General features: G+C 45.3%; 2 protein-coding genes across 5 annotated transcripts in view; one reads left to right on the top strand and one right to left on the bottom strand.

The window, feature by feature from the left end:
• CFAP57 (cilia and flagella associated protein 57) overlaps positions 1 to 13547 on the bottom strand; it is a 69931-nt gene extending 56384 nt beyond the window's left edge. Inside the window, exons 1-6 of one of the 4 annotated variants that reach the window (XM_027579125.1) lie at positions 13445 to 13547; positions 13057 to 13229; positions 8590 to 8906; positions 6963 to 7249; positions 5026 to 5233; positions 1728 to 1880 (exon numbers count right to left, since the gene is read on the bottom strand). In XM_027579125.1, coding sequence (XP_027434926.1) covers positions 1728 to 1880; positions 5026 to 5233; positions 6963 to 7249; positions 8590 to 8906; positions 13057 to 13213 — 1122 coding nt within the window. In that variant the 5' untranslated portion in view covers positions 13214 to 13229; positions 13445 to 13547. Of the gene's footprint in view, positions 1 to 1727; positions 1881 to 5025; positions 5234 to 6962; positions 7250 to 8589; positions 8907 to 13056; positions 13230 to 13344 lie in introns of all 4 variants that reach the window. The other 3 variants (XM_027579115.2, XM_027579143.2, XM_027579133.2) reach the window with 3 other exon arrangements.
• A 45-nt stretch (positions 13548 to 13592) lies between these two features.
• Positions 13593 to 21117, top strand: EBNA1BP2 (EBNA1 binding protein 2). Its single transcript, XM_027579156.2, has 9 exons — positions 13593 to 13850; positions 13934 to 14017; positions 14246 to 14415; positions 15070 to 15193; positions 16471 to 16560; positions 18195 to 18270; positions 18492 to 18585; positions 20391 to 20553; positions 20660 to 21117. Exons 1-9 carry the CDS (start codon positions 13785 to 13787, stop codon positions 20708 to 20710), a joined length of 918 nt encoding a protein of 305 aa, XP_027434957.1. The 5' UTR covers positions 13593 to 13784; the 3' UTR covers positions 20711 to 21117.
• The last annotated feature ends 2671 nt before the right edge of the window (positions 21118 to 23788 follow it).

Here is a 23788-nt window from a genome sequence, read left to right as displayed (position 1 = left end):
ACATATTTTATCCCCACTCTTCTTTAATCTTACTGAAAAAGCCACTATATAAAACAATATGTATGTATACGATCCAGCAATTGCACTACTGGGTATTTACCACAAAGATACAAATGTACAGATCCGAAGGGGTACGTGCACCCCAATGTTTATAGCAGCAATGTCCACAATAGCCAAACTGTGGAAAGAGCCAAGATGTCCATCGACAGATGAATGGATAAAGAAGATGTGGTATATATACACAATGGAATATTATGCAGCCATCAAAAGGAATGAGATCTTGCCATTTGCAATGACGTGGATGGAACTGGAGGGTGTTATGCTGAGTGAAATAAGTCAATCAGAGAAAGACATGTATCCTGTGACCTCACTGATATGAGGAATTCTTAATCTCAGGAAACAAACTGAGGGTTGCTGGAGTGGTGGGGGGTGGGAGGGATGGGGTGGCTGGGTGATAGACACTGGGTAGGGTATGTGCTACGATGAGCGCTGTGAATTGTGCAAGACTGCTGAATCACAGATCTGTACTTCTGAAACAAATAATGCAACATATGTTAGGAAAAAATTAAAATAAGAAGGTAGCAGGAGGGGAAGAATGAAGGGGAGTAAGTCGGAGGGGGAGACGAACCATGAGAGACGATGGACTCTGAAAAACAAACTGAGGGTTCTAGAGGGGAGGAGGGTGGGGGGATGGTTAGCCTGGTGATGGGTATTAAAGAGGGCACATTCTGCGTGGAGCACTGGGTGTTATACACAAACAATGAATCATGGAACACTACATCAAAAACTAATGGTGTAATGTATGGTGATTAACATAACAATAAAAAATTAAAAAAAACAATATGTATGTTATGTATTGTTGGGTGCATGGAAATGTATTTGCCAATAACAACAAAAAGATGGTAGGTGGGAGCAAATCTGTATTGGGCTAAGGAAGTGACTTCAGATGGTAATTCAAATCCACAGGGACAAAAAAAAAAGAACCAGAAGCAATGAAAATGTTCTAAAATTGACTGTGGTAATGGTTGCACGACTCTGTGAATACACTCAAGACCACTGAATTGTATACTTTAATATGTGAATTGTATAGCATGTGAATAAATACCAATAAATACTCAATAAACCTATTATTTAAGAAAAAACACCATTACTGAGAAAGATATGTTAAGATATCCTACTATGATTGTAGATGGTCTATTTTCCTTGTTCTGTCAAATTTTGCTTCATATATTTTGAGTGCATGCTATCAGGTGCATACAGTTTTAAAACTGTAATGTCTTCTTGATGAAGTGAACCTTTTGGAAGTTCAAAGTGATTCTCTTCATCTTTAACAGTGCTTTTTTTGTTGCAATGTCTGCAGTGTATTTATGCTAGCTTTGTTATTTAAAAACAAAACAGGAAAAATAAACTTCTTTATATACACATATCTTTGTGTACACGAGCAGCTATAGCAGTACATTGAATTCTCTTAAGTGCAACTGCAGGGTTAAAGGAGATGTACAATTTAAACCTGACAGACAACTCCAATGTGTCCTCCAAGGAGGCTGCTGCAATCACAATCCCACTGAGGATAGCAGAGTGCGTCTACAGCGAAATCTTAAGATTAGAGTTTCTTTTGCTTTTATGAAGAGGCTGAATGAGCCATGCTCAGCAAATTTGGATTAAAAATCTGCCCACATGGTAACCAGTCCTTGGGCTGGAACGAAGTGTTACTGGGGAAGACTCACCTTGCTGATCTCTGTCAGGGACATGGTGATGCTGTAGAGTTGGTTCTTGCTGGTGCTGGCAACCAGGGTTTCCTCCGAGGGACTGAAGCACAGGCAGAGGATGTCCTGCTTGTCAGACTGACTTGGCTCATTGCTCTGTGGGTCCAGAGGAATCTGCCCAAGATGCAGCATAACTGTTAGTAATGTTCCCACATCATCAATAAGTGTGTCCTTGGACTTTCAGAGTTCCCTCAGATACTTTTAGTTTACAGACTCCCAGACCAGCATGCTTCCAAGGATCCTCCTCAGATGTGGAGAAGGGAGGGTTTGAGTCACTTCTGTTTCTGTGGGTTTTGTATTCACCCTAACGTGATGAGTGGCTGACTAAGAGACAGTAGCATGTATAAAAATGATCACACTCTACGTCTCAGTTTGAGATCCCCTCAGAAAACAAGGGTTAGTTTAAATCCCATTCTTGCCCATCTGTCAGAAGCCCAGTGCGTGTGGTCAAGCACACCACTGTGCACTTCGGGGCAGCAGAGGGGAAGGTGACAGCCCCTCTTCCACGTAGGGCAGAGAAAAGAAAAGGGGTCACACAGCAGCCCAGCCAACAATGCCTGAAAGGGCCTGGAGTTCCCAAGTAGACATTATAATCTCAGATTTCCTTTCCCCCTGCCATTGCTTTTTGTCTGCTAACAACCAAATTTCTTGAAAGGCTGGCCCGCATATACCATCTCCACATCCTTACCACCCACTCAGTTCTTAATTCCTCCCATGCATCACTTATTGAAATCTCATCAATCTTACAAATTTCCTTCTTGCCAGAGCCAGAGGCTCCTGCTCAGTCCTCATCTTCTTGACTTTTCTAGATCCTGTTGCAGTGATGGCAGCACCTGCCTCCCTGGGGGCCAGGACACCAGGCTCTCATGTTCCCCTCCCTCTGCCTGGAGTTCTGTCCTCCTGTATACCCCCTATTCCTTCTTCCCATAGTCAATGCCCCCTGCTCTGCCAGCACAGTGAGGGCTCTGGGAGGGAGAAACATCCTGCCCTGCCCTGCCCTGGGCTGAGTGGGTCTCAGTGTGCTCACCGGGGAGCTGTCCTCTGCTGCCACATTTATCACACTGTGTAAAGCAGAACGGGAACCCACAGACTGAGGACCTTGTCTGTGTCCCAGTGCCCAGCATTGTACCTAGTGCGTAGCAGTGCTCAGCGAAACAGTAAGTGCTGCCTTGCTGCTCTCCTCCAGAGACAGGGAGGCCCTTGGGGGAAGCAGCCATGACTGATGCATCTATCTCGGGCATCAGGCACAGAGCCCGGCCATGGTGGGTATGCCACAGCCGTCTGTTCAGTGAGTGAGCGGATGGCCACTACTCAGTGTCCTCTGCTGGGTTCTCATTCTGTCTCAGGCTCCAAATCAGGAAATGCTAAGTTTTGTCCTCAGTCCTCTTCTTCTCCGCCTCCATGTTTTATCTGTCAGTGATTTTGCCTAATGTGAGGGTTTCAGTGAAAGCAGCAGTAGTGAAAGTGATCACGATGACAAATCCTTAAAATAGTAAACAAAACATTGGCTCTGTACCAGACACAAGCTAAGCACTCTGTGCTGTGTGTGTGTGTGTGTCTATGTGTGTGTCTGTGTGTGTCTGTGTGTGTGTGTGTCTATGTGTGTGTGTGTCTATGTGTGTGTGTGTCTATGTGTGTGTGTGTCTGTGTGTGTGTGTCTGTGTGTGTGTGTGTGTCTCTGTGTGTGTGTGTACACATTGATCTCACTCCCAAAGTCTAACCCACATTGCCAACTGATTCACTTTATGCCGGGGCCTGGTAAAATCTCAACTTCCTCCGCAAGGCCTCCCCAAGCTACTCTCCCTAGAACAGAAACCTTCTCACTCCCTGTCCTTTTCCTGGCTTTGTCTTCTTCACAGTGTTGACCCGCATGTGACAATCAGTTCATATTTGCTTGATTGCCTGGTGACTGTGTTCTCTGGACCGGCTCTTAGTGTGCCTGCTTTCCCTACTGCACCCCAGCCCCTTGCACAGAACCTGGCACATGGCAAACCTTCAATATATTTTCGTGAAGTGAATAATCAAAAAAGAATGAATTGCTTTGAAAGTAGGCAACGTAAACTCCTAATAATTCCCCATGGTTCCCACTCACCTTGCTCTTACCCCCATTTTCCTATCACTGGCATCTTTTCCCAGGCATCCAGTCTCCAAGCCGAGGCATCATCTCTGGGAGCTCCTTATCTCTGGCTGTCCATGTCTACTCAGGGAAAGTTCTATAGGCTTAACCTCCACAAAGGCTCTTTTCCTTCCCACTTTCCCTGCTATTCATTGCCGTGACTAGACCTCAGTACTGCTTGGCTCGAGTAACAAAGCCTCTTAACTGATTCCGAAGCATGGCGATAGTGATTGCTATCGTTTGTTGAGCACCAAGCACTACACACATGATTTACACAGGTGTTGGCTCATCCTTTTGATAACCACCAGGGATGGGCTACTTTCTCGGGGAGGAAACAGAGGTTTTGCTGGATTCAGCAACTTGTCTCGAGTCACTCCACCAATAAGGTCAGAGTCAAGTTTGGCTCGGTCTGTGCGTTTGTAGCCACTGCACACCTAGTGCCTCCAAATTCCCCCCAACTATACACCATTGGCAGATTGCGCTCAAAAGCAGGCTGTCTGCTGAATTACATGCACACTCCTCAGGCTGGCATTTGAGATCTTTCACCAGGCTCAGCTCCCATCTTTGCCTTTCAAGTGATTTCAGTTCCTCTCCACCGGAGAGCAGAGTATCTCCCAGACACACCACCTGCTCCCTGTCCATGGTGCCTCTGCCTCACCTGTTCCTTCCACCTGCAATTCCTAACCTGTTCCCTCCCATCAATTGTTACCCTTCCTCTAGGACCCTCCCCAAAGATGACCAGCAAACACCCAGAGCCTTCCTGGGTCCTCCCCAAGCACAGATGTTCTCTCTCTATAGTGGTCTGTAACACTTATTCCACAAACATTTACCGAATGCTTCCTATGTGCCAGACGTTAAATATCAGTATATATCATAATACGATTTTTGTTGGAACACTAAGCTTCAAAGAGAAAATATAACTTGCCAAAGTTCTCTTCCAGAATTCAAATCCAGATCCTCCCAATTTTAAGCCCCACCCTGTCCACCCCATCCTAAAATCTCCCCACAGGGACAAATGGCTCAAGTCCCCATTTCCACTCAACCCTACAGCCCTTTCCTCCCAGCAAACTCCCTGTCAGTGCTCTGCTGATGGAGAACACGCACCAGGAGGACCCCAGTTCTGCTTCTTCCTCCCCTCCTTACCCGGATTTCCCTGCTCTCCCGGTAAAAATCCTTCTCTTCCATCTTCTCAAACAGTAAAACTCTGCCTGGCCCAGCAGAACAGGCGAATCCCTTTGAATAGGCTGCAAGGGCAAACACCTGGGGCATGGCCAGCTGGCTGTGGCTACTGGCCAACGTGACCTGTTCATAGGAAGGGACCGGGGAACTGATGGTTGGAAATTCGATCAGGCTAGAAAAAGAAAATAGCATGTAAAGTTTACAGACACAGTCCCCACAAGGTGAGTTCAGCTAGGGATGAGAAGGAAGGGCTGTCTTTGGGGGTGGGAGAAATCACCCATTGTGAGCCCCACAGCCAAAATGCCACCCTTTGGCCTTGGACGGCTACACAAACTCCAAAGAAAGACTGGAAGGTTACACATTTATTTGGTAGTCTCACCGCCCTGTGTGGTCACTATTATTACTGGGGTTGTTGTGTGCATTATCCTCCTTTTGTTTAGGAAAAAGTGGCTCAGAGAGTTCTCCAAGATACACAATTAGTAAACGGGAGGGCTGAGATTTGAATCCAGGGTTCCATTTTCTTTCTCCCTTCCCCCTTCCCTCCCTCCCGTTCATTTTTCCCTCCTTCCTTCCACATAACAAATATGTATTGGAATTATACTGTGTTAACAACTCTGTGAAACTCAGTAAGACTGACACAGTTCCTGCCCTCAGGAGCTTAGAGTCTAGAGGACAAGTGCTAAGGACCATTAGGGAGCTGCTGGCTGGCCGCCAGTCAGGGAACAAGGGTTTTCTGAGGACAATTACAGAAGTGGTACACCCATCTGAGATGAGCAGAAGCTGAGAACTCCCAGCTGATCTGCCGAACGAACAGGATTATGTCAGTCTGTGAATGTGTCCCGAGGAGTGGTGTAGGGGAAACTACACAGGACTGAGCCTAGAAGCAAGAGTGCACGAGACATGTGTGGGAGACAGAGGCAGGAGCTGATGCCCCAGATGTAAAGATGAGTCAGAGCAGCAGGGACATGTGGGCCAAGTTCAGGAGTCTGGGCTTTATTCTTAGAGCACCAGACCCACTGCAGGATTAGGAACATGGCAAACTGGAGGACAGAGGGACTTATTAGGAAGCTCTAAAAAAAATCACGACGGAAAAAGGAGAGGTCATTGTGTGGGGAATGGTGAAAAATGGTGGACTGAAAGTTGCCCAGGAAGAAGAATCTGTCATGTGCCATGTGCTGGAGGGCTCAGGCTCCAGAGCCAGGCAGACAGTGTTATGATCTTGGGTGAGTCGCTTAACCTGTTTGAGCCTCATTATCCTGTCTATAAAATGGGCATGATAATAAATTGCACTATATAGGTTAAGACTCAAACGAGCATACATATACAGTGCTTAACACAGTGTCTAGCACATACAATGGTACATTCTAATATGTTTGAGATATGGCTATTATTGGCTGTAGTAGAGGTAAGCTTGACCTGAGAACCCACTTTACCGCATATGCTTTTGTCAGATTTACCAACTTCCCTGCACTTCTTTGTGGGTCTGCTGGCTCCTTCCAAACTGTGAGGTCCTTGAGAACACATGTCCCCAGCACCTAGCAAGGTGCCTTGCACACTGCAAGGGCTTGGTGGCCAGTTATTGAATTGAATCAGAAAATTAGGCAGCCACTAGAAAATGTCTGTCTGAAAATCTGTGGTTTCGAAGACTAGTCATGCTGAAATGCTTATAAAATGACAGTAGGTATAAAAAATAAAAAGAATTGTATCTAGGCTGTGGTCATAACTGTCAAATTTGTGCGTGAATATAGACGAACATGAGAAAGGCAGAGGGAAGATGAAAAGAGTTGATTTTAAGGTGGGGGGCTTCTGAGTGACTTTAAAAGAATGCTATTTTTGGCGTAAGGCTGTTAGGATGATGAGCATATTTTCACAAGAGCACCTACCCAGGGGGGTGCCATTACCTCTCTGATTCGTGGATCTTCCCCAGGGTCTTGGTCTCACTGGTGGGCTCCCTGACCATTATACTTGTCTCCCAGCGTTGATCTCCGGATTCAAAGAGGAAGAGCCTGCCTGTATCAGTGCCAACGACGATCTTGTCATCAGACACCCAGGTGTGGGCTAGGTAGTTTTGGGGTTCTCCCCTCTGAAAATTGGTTTGCTTCAGGGTTCCCTCAGCAAAACGGAGGAGCTTAAACATCCCATTTCCAGTGACACAAACCTGAGTGTTATCCTGAGGATTGAAGCTCACCTGTAAAATGTGAAAGGGTAAAACTAATCTTGATGGAATTACTTCTCATTTTACGAATGAATGTTGATTTCAGGTAGCTCAGAGTATCCTTTAAACATCACGAAGTCATGATAAATTTTGATACCATATTTGATAAGAGCACAGATTCATTATATTTGTAGGGCCCATGCATCTTAAACTAGGAAACCTACAGAAATCATTTTACCGAGGCCAAAAAGAAGATAAGCAAGTCTTGACAAAATGGAACAGAGGCTCAGCTGGAAAAGGGGGATCTGGTTGGTTTACGTGCCCTGTCCAGGAGGAAAGGGACCATGCAGTCTCCTACCAAACTGGATGTATAGAAATAGTAGTCAACCTACACCCCTACTAGATGGTGAGCAGCTGACCGGCCGTAGTTTCTTCATCTCTGTATTCCCAATGCTGGGTTCATAGTGGGCATCCGATAAATGTTTACTGGGGAGGATGTACTCTACCCTGAATAGGGATGCTGGACCTGACCTCACCAAGACCTAGATGAAATAATCGTCCGGCTCTCTCTGTCTTTGGTCTGATTCTGTAGTCACCAAGTAACCTCTGAGAACTAATTTCACCTCCCGAGTTCTCTATCACTGGGGAGGAACTGCACCAGGCAAATGACAGGAGCATTCTGGTTGCCACATGCTGGGTTAACCACCAGCCTCTCATGAGAAAAATGGAGTCCATTCCTGAGACACTGACTGGCTAATATCTCTGAACATGAGCAGAGCTGAGTTCTTGAACTTGTAAAGCTGAGTACCAGATCGTAGCCTGGGGTGACTGCACCAAGATAAAACCTCCTTGGGACCCACTGCCTAAGCAGTCAATCAGCCTTCCCAAGGGTCCTCTTTGTTTTGCCCTCAAACCATGATGGCAAGTTCCACTCCCCACGTAACTGCAATTTCATGGACATGTTCCTCAAGATCTACCACTTCCCATTACATTCTTAAAATCTTTCCACTGCCCAGCAAAGCTGCTAGGAAGAGGCCAGGACGTAAGACAAAGTGAGTTCTCTATCCATCTCGGGGGCCGACCTGGGAAAGCAGTTCTGGGCCACAGGAAAGAAGACAGGCACAGCAGACAGTGAATCCAGCCCCTGCCACCCACTACCTGTGTGATCCTAGGTGAGAGGCTTAAACTCTAGAAGCCTCAGTTCTCTCATCTATAAAAGTAGGATAATAATTATGCAGACCACATGTGGTTGCTGAGAGACTAAATTTAAAAATGCAAATGAAATCAGCCTTGTTCCTGGCACATAGAAAGCATTCCACCAAGCTCTTACTATTTGTTATAACTTGCACGATACTTGTTATGCGGGGAGGTACCTGGTAGACAGCATTGTTCTGAGAGTCGGTTCTAATAATAGCCATTACTTTCTGTTTTTCCCACAGCCAATAGACAAGGTTTGATTCTGGAGGTGATGTCTGAGTCAACAGGTATTTGGAGTCTGGAGAAAAAGCCATGCTAATAAATCTCTGAACGGGAAAGTCAAAATTATTAAGGATTTTGCGCTTCCGGCAAGGGATGGATGACAGTTCGTAAATGGTGATGACGGGTTTTTCTTGCACAGTCTCGGAGATGGCGAGGTATCGCCGATTGGGACTGATGGACAAGGCCAGCATGCCCTGACTCTTCTCTGAGCCTGTGAACAGAGGTAAAGGGGGATAATGAGGGCAGATCATGCTTTCACCATGACTCAACATGAACCAGGCACAATGGTGGCAGGTTTGACACATGGGAGAGAGTCACAGAAATGGTAACTGTCAATCCCTGCAGTCCCTTGGTACCACTATGTCTGGGGTATTAGGAAAATGACAAGGATGGGTACCTCACTGAGGCTGAGGTAAGAGGAGAAGTCAGGGAAGAGTGCCAGGAGGACCAGGTGGCGGCAGGTGGCAGGAAGAGCAAAGGTGTGGATGTGAGAAAGGGAACAGCATGGTGGAGAACTACAAACAGTGGGGTATGGCTGGAGAATCGCATGCGAGCCAGGGGAAACCAAAGGTGGGTCTAGAGGGGTGGAATAGGGTAGGCCTTTATGCTTGGAGCCACCGGCACTCGATACTCCTCTACTTTTGAGGCTGGAGTCCCCAGGCTCTTTCACGGTTTGGTCATCTATGTGATGTTTTGGCCATGAGACAGCCACAGAAATCTGCTGGGCTGGCTTTATGGTAAAGCTTGTGCTTTCTCAAAAACCAGATATGAATGCATTCTACCCCTAATTTTCCTGGAATATGTCAGTGATATCTGGAGCTAGAGCAGGCATCTTGCAACCATGAGGTAACAGGCACAAGAATAGAAGTTGTGGTCTAGAAAGCAGAGGTTGAGGCAAAGATTCAAGTGGCAAATACTTTATTTGGGACATGAAATCAGGCCCGTGTTATGATTTTCATGGACCCCTTCTTCCATTAATGGTTAAAAATTAATAAAATGGTTTAAAAAATAAAATGGTAAAAATTATATTTTATGACTGGATTGGTATAAAGAAGAATGTAATGCAGACTGGATTTGTTACTATTATGTTCATTTTCTTGGGTGTCTGAAAGTATCACCAGCTCAAGGCTCTGTGCCTTCTGTGCCGTGTGGATAAGCCGGCCCAGATTCAAGCCCAGGGCAGGGAGGGTGAGTGAGGCAGGGGCGATGCGCCAGCCCTGACGCCATGGGCCCCTGTGCTGTGCTTCACAAGGAGCTGTAGTAAGTCTGGCCAGCAGCAGGACCTCTCTGGAAGGGCTGCAGAACAGCATGGTGGAGAACTACAAACAGTGGGGTATGCTGTTTGCTGCTGTGCCTCAGCAAAGAACCCAGGTTTTAGGTCACTGGGAGCCTTGCGTGAGAATTTGGACTTTACCACGGAGGCAAATTACATACCACGGAGAAATTTTTGGAAGGGTCAGATGTCGTAGAAAGATCCCTCTGGCAACTGTGTGGGAGATAGTCTTGGAGGAAGGGAAACCAGGGGGCAGATTATTTCATAAACACGATGGTAGTGACAAGACTGGGATGGGAGATGAGAGAAAGGCTAAGTCCGACCAGTTGCCTGGGTGAAGCAGGGGGAAGGGGAGAAATGAGCCAATGACTGACATCTGGTGATGGGAAGTAGGGGTAACAGCTGGGAAGGAAGTTAGGTGGGGTGAGTTAGGGGTCATGGTGAAGATGACATCCACTGTGTTTTGCTGAAAACAGCCCATCCAAGGGTTTTATTTTTATTCATTTTATTTCGTTCTAGTTTTTTTTTTTTTCTGATTTCTTTCTTTCTTTTTTTTTTTTAACCCTTAAAGTCTTTACTTCGTCTTGGGTTCAGGATGGTGAAAGGCATGAAGTGGGGATTTAAATTGATTCCCATTTCCTAAATATCTCACTAGCTGTCCCAGCACAGATTCCTAATGCCACCTTTATGATATATCAAATTCATTTACATATACAAATATATATACCTGGGTTTCTGGGATATTTATAGCAGGACTACATTATTTTTGTAATCATAGCTTTATCATGTATTTGACAATCTGGCAAAGGAGGGTCTTAAGCGAAGAGAGGGAGCAAAAAGGAAAGGACAAATTCAGTTCTGGATATACTGTGTGGGAGCTACACACTGCGGGATATTTAGGTAGAGAGGTCTAGCCGACAGCTGTATGTGATTCTAAAGCTCAGGGACTGGTTGGGACTGAAAAGGCAGATTTGAGATAAGAGTCATGGTGGGAAGGTGAAACTGTAAGTACAGATGAGACTGCCTGGAGGAGGCAAAGGAAAACTTCTCCCTCCTTCCTTTTGTTCTTTTGCATCAGAGCCATACCTGGCAGAGCATATGTCCTGCTCATCTTCAAGTCCTGCTCCTTTGAATACATACATGTCTCCACAATAGTGAGAGCTCCTAGAGGGCAGGGGCCTTGGCTTTCTTGCTCATCCATCCACCCGTCCGTCCTTCCGTCCACCCACCGACCCATCCATCTGTCCATCCATCCAATCACCAGTGCCTGGCACCAAATGGGTGCTTAATATATGTTGGCTGATTGCAGAGCTTGTAAAATGCATTCACACTGTTTTAACCCAGTTGATGACAGACTCCTCCTTGAAATATTTTCACCTCTTGCATGGATCTCCTCCCATCCTTTTGGTTACTCCTTCAAAGACTCTTTTGCTGGCTCTTCCTCAGTTCCCCAGCACTAAAGGTAGTAGTGTCCCAGAATGCACTCGTTAGGGTTCTACTGTTTTATAAATACACACACTCCTTAAGAGAATCTCTGATATTTGAGTGACTTTATATTTCATCTCTGTGTGGATGACCTTCAAATTTCTATCACCAGCCTGGACTTCCCTGCCTTGTATCCAGACCCAAAATCAAACTGCTCACTTAAGATCTCCATTGCCTCACTGGTGGGCATCCCAATCTTACCATGTCAGGAACTAACCTCCCCATACTCTCTACAAAACCTGCTCCTTCTTCAGTCTTTTCTATCACTATCCCTACTGCCTGCCACCACTCCACTCCAAGCCAGCGTCTTCTCTCATCCGGTCTCCTGCTTCCTCCCTTGCCCCTCCTTAAATCTGATCTCTATACAGTAGCCACAGAGCCTGCTGAAACATAAGTTAGATCCTGTTACTCTGCTCAGAAGCCCCCCATGGCTTCCTACTTCATCAGAGTAAGAGCCTTTGACCTACAAAGCCCTGGTACTTCTCCATCTTGCCTCTCCCTCCCTACTCCTCCGTTGACTCCACTCCAGCCACATTGGCCTCCTTGCTATTTCCCTAACACACTAAGCACCCTCCTAACTCAGAGCCTAAAAGGTGAAAGGCAAAAGTATAAAGTATAAAAGAGACAATATAGGAGAATATATTAATAATCTTGGGGGTAGGAAGAATTCTTTAACAAGACACAAAAAGAAAAACGCTGATAAATTTTACTTCATTAAGACTAAGGATTTCTGTTCATCAAGATACCATAAAGAAGGAGAAAACACAAGCCCCAAAGTGGGAGGAATTCTATAGAGAATATAGAAAGTGTGCCCATAAATCAATAAGAAAATTAACAAAGAAAGAAAGAAAGAAAGAAAAAATTGGATAAAAGACTTGAACAGGACATTCACACAAGACTAAATAGGAATAGCCCATAAACATGTGAAAAGCTATTCATCCTCATTAGTAGCAGAGAAATGCACACTAAAACTACAACGGGATACTCTTTCTCAACCACTAGCTTAGCAAAGAATTAGGAAGTTGGACAATGCCAAAGGTTGGAGAGGTTGGGAATGGATGGCAACTCTCATGCCTCCTGGTGGAAGTGTACATTGGTACTACCATATTACCCAGTAATTTTAGTCCTGGCTGTGTGCCCTGCAGAATCTGCACAGGTGGATGAGCATACACAAATGCAAGAAACTTTATAGTGGCATGCTTTGTAATAGCAAAAAACCTATTGTTTCTCAAATGTCCATCCACACTACAATGGATAAACATATTTGAGACATTCGATTCATATGATGGAACACGTATATTTAATTTGGCCAAAAAACTTTCCTTTCAGGGGCGCCTACGTGGCTCAGTCGTTGGGCGTCGGGCTTCGGCTCAGGTCCCAGGTGTTGGGATCAAGCCCCACATCGGGCTCCCTGCTCTGCGGGAAACCTGCTTCTCCCTCTCCCACTCCTCCTGCTTGTGTTCCCTCTCTGGCTGTCTCTCTCTCTGTCAAATAAATAAAATCTTAAAACAAAAACAAAAACAAAAAAATTTTCCTTTCAGTAACCTTGCTTATATCTGGCACCTACAGTTAATTTATGTGTCAGGATGGAAAGGCTTTTTACCTGGAATGAATTTTTGCCACTTCTGATCCACATTGTATTTCACACAGTGATTTCCCGAAGGAAATATAATGATCTGTTCATCGAAGAAGAAGATATTGTTGGCCACGTGGGATCGAAGACCAAAAACATGCAGCGACTGAGCCACCACGGTCGACATGGTACCCCACAAAGTTCTGCAGAACATCCAGCACAGCTGGTGAGGCCCGAGACACGCCCCGCCCCTCCGCCCCGCCCCTGGCCCCGCCCCCGCCCCGGAGCCCTCCTCCGCTCCCCCAGCCCCTCCAGCACCTTCCTCACCCCCTCTTGCCCGCGGCTCGTGCTTCTCCCCTGTCTTTCGCTCCTCACAGCTGCCTGCTTCTCCAGGCGACCCCCAGCTACGCGCTCCCACCTTTCGCTTCTTCCCTCCGGATACTAGACTACTCGTGTATCCACCGGTAGAACTCCTATGGGTCCCAAGCAATCCTGACTCTCTCCGGCGCCCGAGCGGTTCCTATAGCAACGGCAAACCGGAAGTGTACTTCTGCAGCCGGAAGCGGAAGTCCCCGTCGAAAAGTTGAGACGCGGCGGAGAGCAGTCGGCGGTGGTGCTGCTCGGGTCCACGTGGGCCGCGGCGTGAGAGCCAGGGGCTGGGGGCAGGCAGCCGCGGCGAGAGGCGCCCCTCTCCGGCCGCGCGGGCCTCTGGCCACCCGGCTGTGTGGACTAGAGTGGACGCGCGCGCTCGCTGAGACATGGACACTCCCCCGCTGTCAGGTTCGGACTCGGATTCTGATGATTCTCTGGTCACAGACCGAGAGGTAGGTGTCAGCCGAGTTCGCGGGGCTGGGCGCGGGAGAGGGGCCTCACTCCCTCGGTGCTGACTGTCGATTGTGCTCTGCAGTTGCAGGATGCGTTTTCCCAAGGACTCCTGAAGCCAGGCCTTAATGTCGTGCTAGAGGGGCCGAAGAAGGCCGTGAACGACGTGGTGAGCTCAGGCGCCTGGCCGGGGGTCCTAGGACACGAGATGCTCACAACAAACACTGTTCTGCTTTGTTTTGTTTGTTTCTTTTGTGTGTTGTGCTGACTTCTTGTCCCAGGGAAGACTCAGCCTGCGCATTGCTAGGACGGTCAATTACCGACCCGGTTGTTGGGGGTTAGGGCTTTGCCCGTTGGCCCGTGTCCTTCATGCTGGCTCAGTGTTTGAATTTCCTAGAGTGGCCTGAAGCAGTGTTTGGCTGAATTCAAGCGGGATCTTGAATGGGTTGAAAGGCTTGATGTGACCCTGGGTCCCGTGCCAGAAGTCAGTGGACCTCAGTCAACACCTCAGAACAAGGATCAGAAAACTGTTGATCCAGAAGATGACTTCCAGCGCGAGATGAGTTTGTATGTTTGTTTTCAAGTGTGGGAGTTAAGGGTCCCTGTGCTAGAGAGTGGGAAGGGGGGGAAAGTAGTGAGCCTGTACTCCTCAGAAGTTGTCATAAGCCTGAGAGTAAGAAGGAGGGCTTCTTTAGACTCAAAAGAGCTAAAGGAGATTGTGCCTGTTTGAGAGAAGAGCCCCTTGGTCCACCAGTTATAATCCAAAGTCCAGTTTATTTTATTTTTAAATTTTATTTTTAAGTATTCAGTGTTCAAGTTTTTTTGTACTTTAAGTTATTTAAACAAAAACTTGCTTCTGGAAGGTTCTTACATGAACTTTTTCTAGTGACTACATAAGCTTTCATAACTGGTATTAGTTTGTAAGTTAATGGGTACTGTTAGTGTGGTCACTCTCTTAAACTTATTTTTAGCAGAACTCCCCTTCGTCTTTAGAGTGTACGGCTAAATTTCTCCTAGATACCAAGTTAATGAGGTTTTATTACATTTTCATTTGTGTGTGTGTTCTTGCTGGTGGAGGTCAGATGTTGAGAGTTTTTCTGACCATGGATAGATAACTCCAAGGTTGTTCTTGTCAGATAGGCAAGTGAGAAGGAGGAGAAGGTCTTTCTCCCTTAGTTTATTTCCCAGTTTGTCCCGCATCACACTGTCCTCCATCCTCAGCTACCGGCAGGCCCAGGCTGCAGTGCTGGCGGTATTACCCCGCCTCCATCAGCTCAAAGTCCCTACCAAGAGGCCCAGTGACTATTTTGCTGAGATGGCCAAGTCTGATCAGCAGATGCAGAAGGTAAGAAATAAAGGTTTTCTCTGGAAAGTGAAGGCTTTACACTTAAGTGTGGTCAGCTGGCTTATCTCCTATAACATTTTTTTTTTTTAAGATTTTATTTATTTATTTGACAAAGAGGGGGAGAGAGAGAGTGAGCACAAGAAGGGGGAGTGGCAGGCAGAGGCAGAGGGAGAAGCAGACTCCCCACTGAGCAGGGAGCCCAATGCGGGGCTCAATCCCAGGACCCTGGGACCATGACCTGAGCTGAAGGCAGATGCTTAACCGATGAGCCACCCAGGCGCCCCATCTCCTATAACATTTTTAAAAAGACTAAGCCCAAAAATAGGGAAGTAGTTGTCAGAGGACAGTTACTGTCTTAACTGTCTGCTTCAGATTCATGCTGCCAGTCACCACCAATAAGATAAATATAAGGATGATTTTTTCCTAATTTAAACATTTAAGGAGAGGAGAAGTACTGTAAGAACTGTGGTTCCAGAGATAAAGATGGCCGTTTGCATTTCCTAGCTGGTGTGGTCATGGCGTGGTGTACAGAAGAAACATACTTCTTGTCCTGCCATTGTCAAGGGCTGGGGCTATAACTTATAAACAATTCCTTTTTTCTGGGCCTTAGTTTTCTTTAGGATGAGGGACTAATTAATATCAGATGTAGTATAATTTAGAGTTGGGTAGAATTGGTCCTCATTTAACTTTGGGAGGAAGAGAATTGCCAAAATTTAATCCCAGATCTATTCCAATAGTTCTGTTGGGTCTCAAGCTGGATTTTAGGGAGTTCTTGTCTCAGTGGTACTTGGGAAAGCTAATCTAGAGATGAGCTCGGACACATCTCTGTACACTCACCCTGACAGGTGCTTACCCTTTGACTGAAATGTGTGTGTCTGATGGAAAAGCCTGGATACCTGATACCGGTTTGAGTTTTTAATGTGTATGTGCTACATTGAAGAAGGGAACTGAGGCTGCATGGTGGTTTGACCTCAGTCTGCAGACAGTAGGGTTGGTGAGAAGTTAGTTTCTCCGGGCAAAATGGCAAGCAGGCAGTTCTGCATAAGGGAACAGCGCGCTGGGAGTGGGAAGGGCCCTTTCAGGTCCCTGATACTTTTGTATCTCGGACAAAGCACTCAGTCTTTGGGCCTCTTGTCCTCAGGTGTAAAACATGATGTACAAGTTTCCTTTGAGCCCCAGTTTGCAGAATTGGGAAGATCTGCTCCCGTTCTAGTGCACCCTAAATAGTGGTCAGCCCAGATTGAAATCACATAAGCTGACCACATTTTGTGTTTTAGATTCGACAGAAGCTGCAGGCTAAACAGGCGGCCATGGAGAAGTCTGAAAAGGCGAAGCAACTGCGAGCACTTAGGAAATATGGGAAGAAGGTGAGAAGGAAAGTGTGTGGGCATAGGATGTGGCCAAGGGTTTGTCAGGCTGGGGTGCCAGGGTCAGATCTGGTTCCGTACCCTGTGTGTGTTCCATCTTGTGTTGATTATCTCCCCACAGAGGGGGCATGTGTGCTCGGATCCATCTCTCCTTGACACCAGGGTCTCACCGGGGCGGGGGGTGGGGGGTGGCATGGTAACTGCCGGGGAGTCATTCATTTTGCTGGGCTTCATTAGCACATCTGGACAGTGAATGGGTGGGTCTGGATCAGTGGACTCTAAACCTGACCTCACAGCAAAATTACCTGGGGAAATCTTTCAAAACAGATTTCTAGGCTTCAGAATGTCTGGGAATCTGTGTGTATTGTCTTCCCTTCCCCCAAAAACTTTTCAAATGATTCTGAAATGCATCCTGCTTTGGAGAATCACTGGCCTAGATGATTGTAAAGTCTTCGAAAGAACCATATTGATTGTCATCCAACTGAGAGGAAAAATGGCACCTGTATGCTTAAACTATAGTTGTCTGAGTTCTAATGTAAAATCTAGGGAAACTCTTCTTGGTTTTTCCTCTTAATTCATGGTTATTTAGGAAAGAAGATGACAGGAGTTAAAGTCAGGGTTGTGGGAAGAAGTGAGTGTGAGGAGGATCAGCATTGTCAACATTCTGGACATAAACATTCATGATCTGGGGTGGTGAGCTGCTGTCCATATTTGGAGTCACTTCACTGACGGGTCCTCAGCGGAGTAAGAGTAGATCAGCGTCCTGTTCTCTGCGGAAGGGCAGCTGTGCATTTATTGGATTGATCTGGTGGTTGATGGCTGAGGTCAACTCAAAGACCTGGGTGGTCGGTAGTAACAGAACCTAATTGATCAAAGGCAAAGAAAACTTCACTTGGGCCTATTAGTTCACTGTTTCTAATTCGAAGAAATGTCATGGCAGTGGTTCTCAACTGGGGGTAATTTTGCTTACCAGGGAACATTCAGCAATGCCTGGAGACATTTTTGGTGTCACGTCTCAATGGGGAGTGTGCTACTTGAATCTAGTGGGTAGACAGCAGGGAGGATGTTGAATGTCCTACAATGCCCAGGACAGGCCATCCATGCCCCAGTGAAGAGTGATCCTGTCCCAAGCTATCAGTAGTATTGAGATTGAGAAACCCTGCCTTCGAGTGTAAGCACCTGCTTTTGTCCTTACAGCTATTTTTCTTTTTGGTTTTTTGGGAGATTGCTTCTGTTGATACTTTTCATGCCTACTAACAGTAGGGGCTAGATACTTAATCTGAGAATTGGATGTAGACCTAAACATGATTTGCTATGGTTTTGTAGGCATGATTGTGTAATGGGGTAAGAGTGCAGACTCCGGGGTGTGAATTCAGCTGTGCACTTTCTTGTTGTGTGACTCAGGCAAGTTACTTAGCCTCTCTGTGCTTCAGTGTCAGGGGGTGATAGGAATTTCTGCTTTACAGGGTAGTTGAGAAGATAAACTAACAATGTACTTAGAGCCTTAGCATAGTTCTGGCATAGAGTAAATGTTCGGTGGTGGTGGTAGCACAGCATTGATACCAAGAGGATTGGAGACACTTGCAGTGATGATGGTCTGGAGGGGGCGTGACAGCCCTGTGTTTATGTCTCAGGTGCAAACGGAGGTTCTTCAGAAGAGGCAGCGAGAGAAAACACATATGATGAATGCCATTAAGAAATACCAGAAAGGTCAGTATATCTCCCTTCTAAGGATATAGGGGGGCAGGGGCAGCTGCAAATTTTAACACCTCCTGCTCTAGAGCCTTGATTGCATTGGAACTAGGTTTGGGAACAGTGTGGGGAGCAGGATGTGCCTCTTAAAATTAATTTAGCAAGGAACAACCTTTTTTTGAAGCTTCAGCTTTTCTTAAAATGTGTTGGTGCTGATCAGAGTACCTCTTCACTCCTAGGCTTTTCTGATAAACTGGATTTCCTTGAGGGGGATCAGAAACCTGTTGCACGGAGAACAAACGAAGGAGCAAAAGGCCAGCAGATGAAGAAGGGGTATGAAGGGTTTTGCTTTGGCTTTGTGGTGGGTACTGGGCAAGCAGTCCATGAGCACAGTGAAGACCTCCACAGGAGTGGCCTAAGAATTGAGAGGGCACAGTGCTGCCTGTGACCAAGGCTTACAAGCCTATGCGATGGGTCCTTTTAGCCCTATCAGTCTTGGAAGATTAAAGTAGGGTGATGTAGGGGGTACTTGGCTGGCTCAGTAGAGCATTTGACTCTTGATCTTGGGGTCATGAGTTCAAGCCCCACGTTGGATGTAGAGCTTACTTAAAAAAAAAAATTATGAAAAAAAGAAAAACCTACAGTAGCGTTATTTAAGGATTTGGCACATTTTAAGTGAATACTCAGTAAAAGTTGATTTCCTCATCTCACAGTATGATGGTTAAGAGTGTAGACCTAGGGTTTGGGTCTAGAGTCTGCCCTTTTGGGTAGCTTTGAGCAAGTTGCTTGACCTTTCTAAATATTAGTTGCCTCATCTGTGAAAATGAGAAAATTGTTTGCCCTCATAGTATTATACAGATTTAAAAGGGCTAATGGCGCATATTATTATTTTCTTCCTAGTTTACCTTTATGCATCCCTGGACACCAGGCCTGGGGGAAGTGATAATTTCTGTAGAATGTATTAATGCCATGATAAAGGCATTTACGAAGTAGTGTGGAAGGACATTGTAGAAATAGCAGACCCGGTCTGGGGATCAGGGTGTGAGGATGGCTCCCTGGAGGAGAGTCGCACCTGAGCTTAGTCTGAAGGATGAACAAGAATTAACCAAGAGACTCGGAGAGACACAGATTTCAGCAAGAATGAAGAACACAAATGAGCAAAAGCATAGAGATGAGAGCAGCAGGTTTGTGTATGAGGAACAGCAAACATTTGGCACCACTGGGAGTGCAGTGTGGGGCAAGGGGAGGTGAGACGTAGCTGGAGGGGCACCTGGGCTGAGCCACAGAGGCAGTGTTTGCCTTGTTAAGAAGCTTGGGTTTTATCCAGTAGGCAATGAGGGAGACATTGATAGGCTCTACTTAAAACAATGAGCAGGTCATAGTCATGTGTTCGAAAAATTACAGTGGTACTTGTATAAAGGATGGACTTGAGGGAGGCAGGGAAACTGATTAGGGGGTTACTGCAAAGTCCAGAGAGCAATGATAATGAACTAAAAGTGGTAATGGGCAGAGAAGAGAAAACGGGTTGAAGAATATTCAAGAAGTTAAATTAGCAGCGCTCAGTAATTGTGTTGGGCGTAGAGAGTGAAAGAAGGAAGAATCAAGGCTGGCACCCAGGTTTCTAGCCTAGGAGGCTGGCATAGATGGTAGCACTACCAACCTCGAGTCAGTGTTCATATACAGGAGGTGAAACCACTCTAGGAAGGGAGATGGCATGTGATTTTCGATATGCTGAATTTGAGATTCCTGTGGGATGACCAGTTTTTAAATTTATTACATTTGAATGTTAATTGCATGTACTATCCTTGAAAGGAATAGAAACAACTGAGGGTGATCTAGCAAGAGTTAGTTAAAATAGAAGAAGCTTTCCAGGGATAAGTGTTGAGCCACAAGATATATGTGGATCCTTTCCTGGTTCTTGCTTTGTTTTCGTGCTCTAGTGGTTAAAACCATAAGTAGATGAGCTTGCCTGGAGAGTTTTTAGAGTTAAGAATGTAGGACCAAGGATGAGATTCTGGGTAACGGTAGCATCTAAGAGCTTTTGCTTATAGACAGGAAACTAAGGGTATTGGTCGGCCATGGGATCCATCAGGATTTGTAGTGTTGTGGGTAACCTGTAAGCCTGTTTTTTTTTCCAGGCCCAGTGCTAAGCGGCGCTATAAAAACCAGAAGTTTGGCTTTGGTGGAAAGAAGAAAGGCTCCAAGTGGAACACGCGTGAGAGCTATGATGATGTATCCAGCTTCCGGGCCAAGACGGCTCATGGCAAGGGCCTCAAGAGGCCTGGAAAGAAAGGATCCAATGTAAGTGAGCCGTGGGTCCCATCCCACACCTACCCATGCCCTTCTTTTCCTTGGGGCAGAAGGCCAAACTGCAGTATGACCACATGTGGTATTTCTTCTTCCGTAGAAGAGACCTGGAAAACGGACAAGAGAGAAAATGAAGAGCAGAACACACTAAGCAGCATCCTTGTATACAAAGAACCAAGAAAAAGGGTTTGTAGACTTGGGATTTCACCATACGGTTGGATTTCTTCTGTTGGTTTCTTTTTGTAAAAAATTCTTTAATAAACTAAAATATTTTCAAAGAAACATATAATCTTGGTTAAAAATTCAGGAATAAAAAATGGAGAAGTTACTTTTATGTATTAAGTAAGATTGCTATTTATGGATGATAATTTAGACTTTGAATTCAAATTGCCTTTCCTTTATGATAGATGAAGATATAACTTACACCTTCCTCATCCTTCTAAGTAATTGTATCACGATTTTAGATAAATCAAGAGTCAATGTTTATATCATTATGATTGTTTAAATACCCATCACTGTCAGCTAGGTGGACTATGATAAAATTTCCTTTGTGGCACAGCTTTTGGGTTTTCCTTGAGTTAATTACTACTTTGTATTTTTCTGTATGCCTAATTTTCCTTTTGTATCCTTATTTTTCCTTAGACGCATGCCATTTTATCCACCTTATAATTTCCTGCTCCAACCTAGGTCTGTCATACAGCTCTCACCCTGTCTCTTCTAGACCATCTAGATAGGATCCACTATTTCCTGGAATCCATTCTCATCTTAGCTTATGCGTTCTTTTGCTGTGTACCATCTTCAGAATCTTCCTAGGAAAGGGAACTTGGGAACTCCTCCATTTCTGCAGTTGCCTTTAGATTGGCTGGTGGGAGTTTTCCTGAGAATGTTGCAGGCACTGCCTCCTCTCTGAGAAGTTGCTGCCATTCCTTCTCTTTCTTCTCTCTGGAAGCTTTTCTTCCAGCAATCTGAAATTCCATGATGACATTCCTTGGTGTGGGCCTGTTTTTATTCTTTGGTTAGGGTATTTGGAAGGATGCTGGATCTTCAGTTCTGGCAAATTTTATTAGATAGCTTCTCCCTGTTTTCTTTGTTCTAATTCTGGAGTTTCTGTTAGTCACATTTTGAATCCCTTCTGATCATCTCAGTTTGTATTTTAGTTCCACTTTAGGGAAAAGATTTCTTTGGTTCTTTTTTCTAATCATCTAGTGAATATTTATTTTGGCTTTCATTTTCCGTTTTATCCCCTAAGAGTTCTTCATTCTGTTATCTCAGAATGTGAATTATAATTTTGGTTTTTTAAGACTTTTCTTCTGTTCCTTTCATTCTGTTTCCTTGGGTTTCCCCCGGCCCCTCCCTGTGCATTATGATCCCCCTTTTTCATGTTGAGCTGTGTGGAAGTCAAGAGCCAGACTGCTGGGTTTAACACCCGTTTCTACTGCTTACCTGCTGTTTGACCCTGGGCGTGTTAATTTTTCTGTGCTATGTCGTCTCTGTCTACTAAATAGAGTTTCTGTCAGCATTAAGTGAGTGAACATACGTAAAATGCTTAGAACATTGCCTGCCATATGGTAAGAGCTTATACCTGCTTGGAATTATTTTGCCTGGGGGCTTTTCATAATGTCTGAGCCTCGGTGGTACATATTTGAGAGGTACTCAAATGCTGGCTGGAAGCTAGGCATAGGTGGGACATGGGTGGGCAGGCCACGTTGCATGGTGGGTTTTACTCTGTGTTGATAGGGTAGGAAGTTTGTTTACCTGCTCTCCCTTTCTCCATTCCAGTTTAGAAACCATACTTTAGGGAGGCTGGAAATACCTGAGAACTGTATATTTTTAAGCAGAAAATATTATTTATTTTCACATTGTTTCCTTTCTTGTAGCATCATTGGTATATAAAATTTCTCGTTCCATATAATTCTTTCTGGTACAAAAAGAATGAGTTTAGTTTTTGTAAACTAATTTCAATTAACAAAATTCTGAGCGAACAGGTTGTGTTCAGAAGACCAAAATGTTTTACCCTGACGTATTTTTGACAATCTACAATATTAGTGGATGGGGTAATGTATAGTAATTCAAATAAGGAGCCTCAGAATCAGTTCAAGACTTTGGATTATGTGTGGAACATATTGAGAGTTTTAAGAAAGGAGAACACAGCTTAACAGTTCACACTGGTAAGGCCAAAAGTAAGTCATTATTGCTAGTACCTTTAAAGAATTTGAAAACTTGTACCTACCTTTCTTCCTTTTCTTTTTTTTTTCTTGGATAGCAAATGGAATCACTTTCCTCAATTTCAGAGATATACTTCATAGAAGTCCTTTACGTCACCTCCTCTACCATATCAGCCCACAAAGTATCATCAGGGTGCAGGCAGAATTATCCCTCCCATTGCATTATATTGCAGTCCCATGCATTGAGACGTAGGTGGGGACCGGGCAGGTCCCAGCGCCAAATGCAGGCTGTTCTTGCTTGTGGGTGGATTTCAGCTCTCAAGGTAGCAGTTTCTTGGCAACACTGTTCACATTTCAGTGACCCAAGTATTGTTAACCATGAGTAATTGCAGAAAGTAGAAACTTTGCTGCTAGCTCTACAGGCCACAAATCTCTATCTAAATAACAGGCATAATGAGCGGTGAGCAACCGTCACTGCAGGTACGTGGGTGGTGGGTCACTACACATCTTACTCCTTTCACGCGCAGATGGCAAAGAGTGCCCTTGGGTGGCCTCTTCGTCTTCTAGCCATAAACCCACATTTTACAAAAGCAGACAATTGAAAGAGAATCCACCAAGAAAGATGAAAGTAGGACGAATAAATGCAGGCGATAAGGTTGGAAGTAAAATTTGAATAGGACACAAGTGGAGCCGTAGGAGAAAAGAGGTGACAAGGGAATGGCGACACTTGCTTTCTGGAGACTCGATATGCAGCCCCAAAGGGAGTGAGAGCGAGCTTATCAGCGTGATGAGGAAGATGACAAAAAGGCTGAAGATGTCCCCGAGGAGGTGACACCGGTAGGAAAGTTCACATTAAAGGGGCCTGCGGGGGTATTCTGTAACGTTGAAAGTACAGGTGATAAAATGGTGGAAGCGAATCCAAACAGGGGGAAGACAGTTTGCCAAGGCGCAGAGAGGAAGCTTGCTCCATGTCCTGCACAAGGAGAAAGGCAAGCACTGTTTGTTTTTTTATAAGCAAAACACTTGATTCTCAATGTGTTTAATGTTTTAAATTCTAGTCTACC

The sequence above is a fragment of the Zalophus californianus genome, chromosome 4 (assembly GCF_009762305.2).
Source record: "Zalophus californianus isolate mZalCal1 chromosome 4, mZalCal1.pri.v2, whole genome shotgun sequence".
Taxonomy (NCBI): domain Eukaryota; kingdom Metazoa; phylum Chordata; class Mammalia; order Carnivora; family Otariidae; genus Zalophus; species Zalophus californianus.
Note: the sequence above shows the minus strand (reverse complement) of the source record. Positions and strands in the feature narration are given on the sequence as shown.

Coding starts and splice junctions, on each gene's coding strand:
- EBNA1BP2 (XM_027579156.2), top strand. CDS start 13,785: ATGGACACTCCCCCGCTGTCAGGTTCGGACTCGGATTCTGATGATTCT. Junction 18,271..18,491: donor CATTAAGAAATACCAGAAAG/GTCAGTATATCT, acceptor CTTCACTCCTAG/GCTTTTCTGATAAACTGGAT. Junction 18,586..20,390: donor GGCCAGCAGATGAAGAAGGG/GTATGAAGGGTT, acceptor TTTTTTTTCCAG/GCCCAGTGCTAAGCGGCGCT.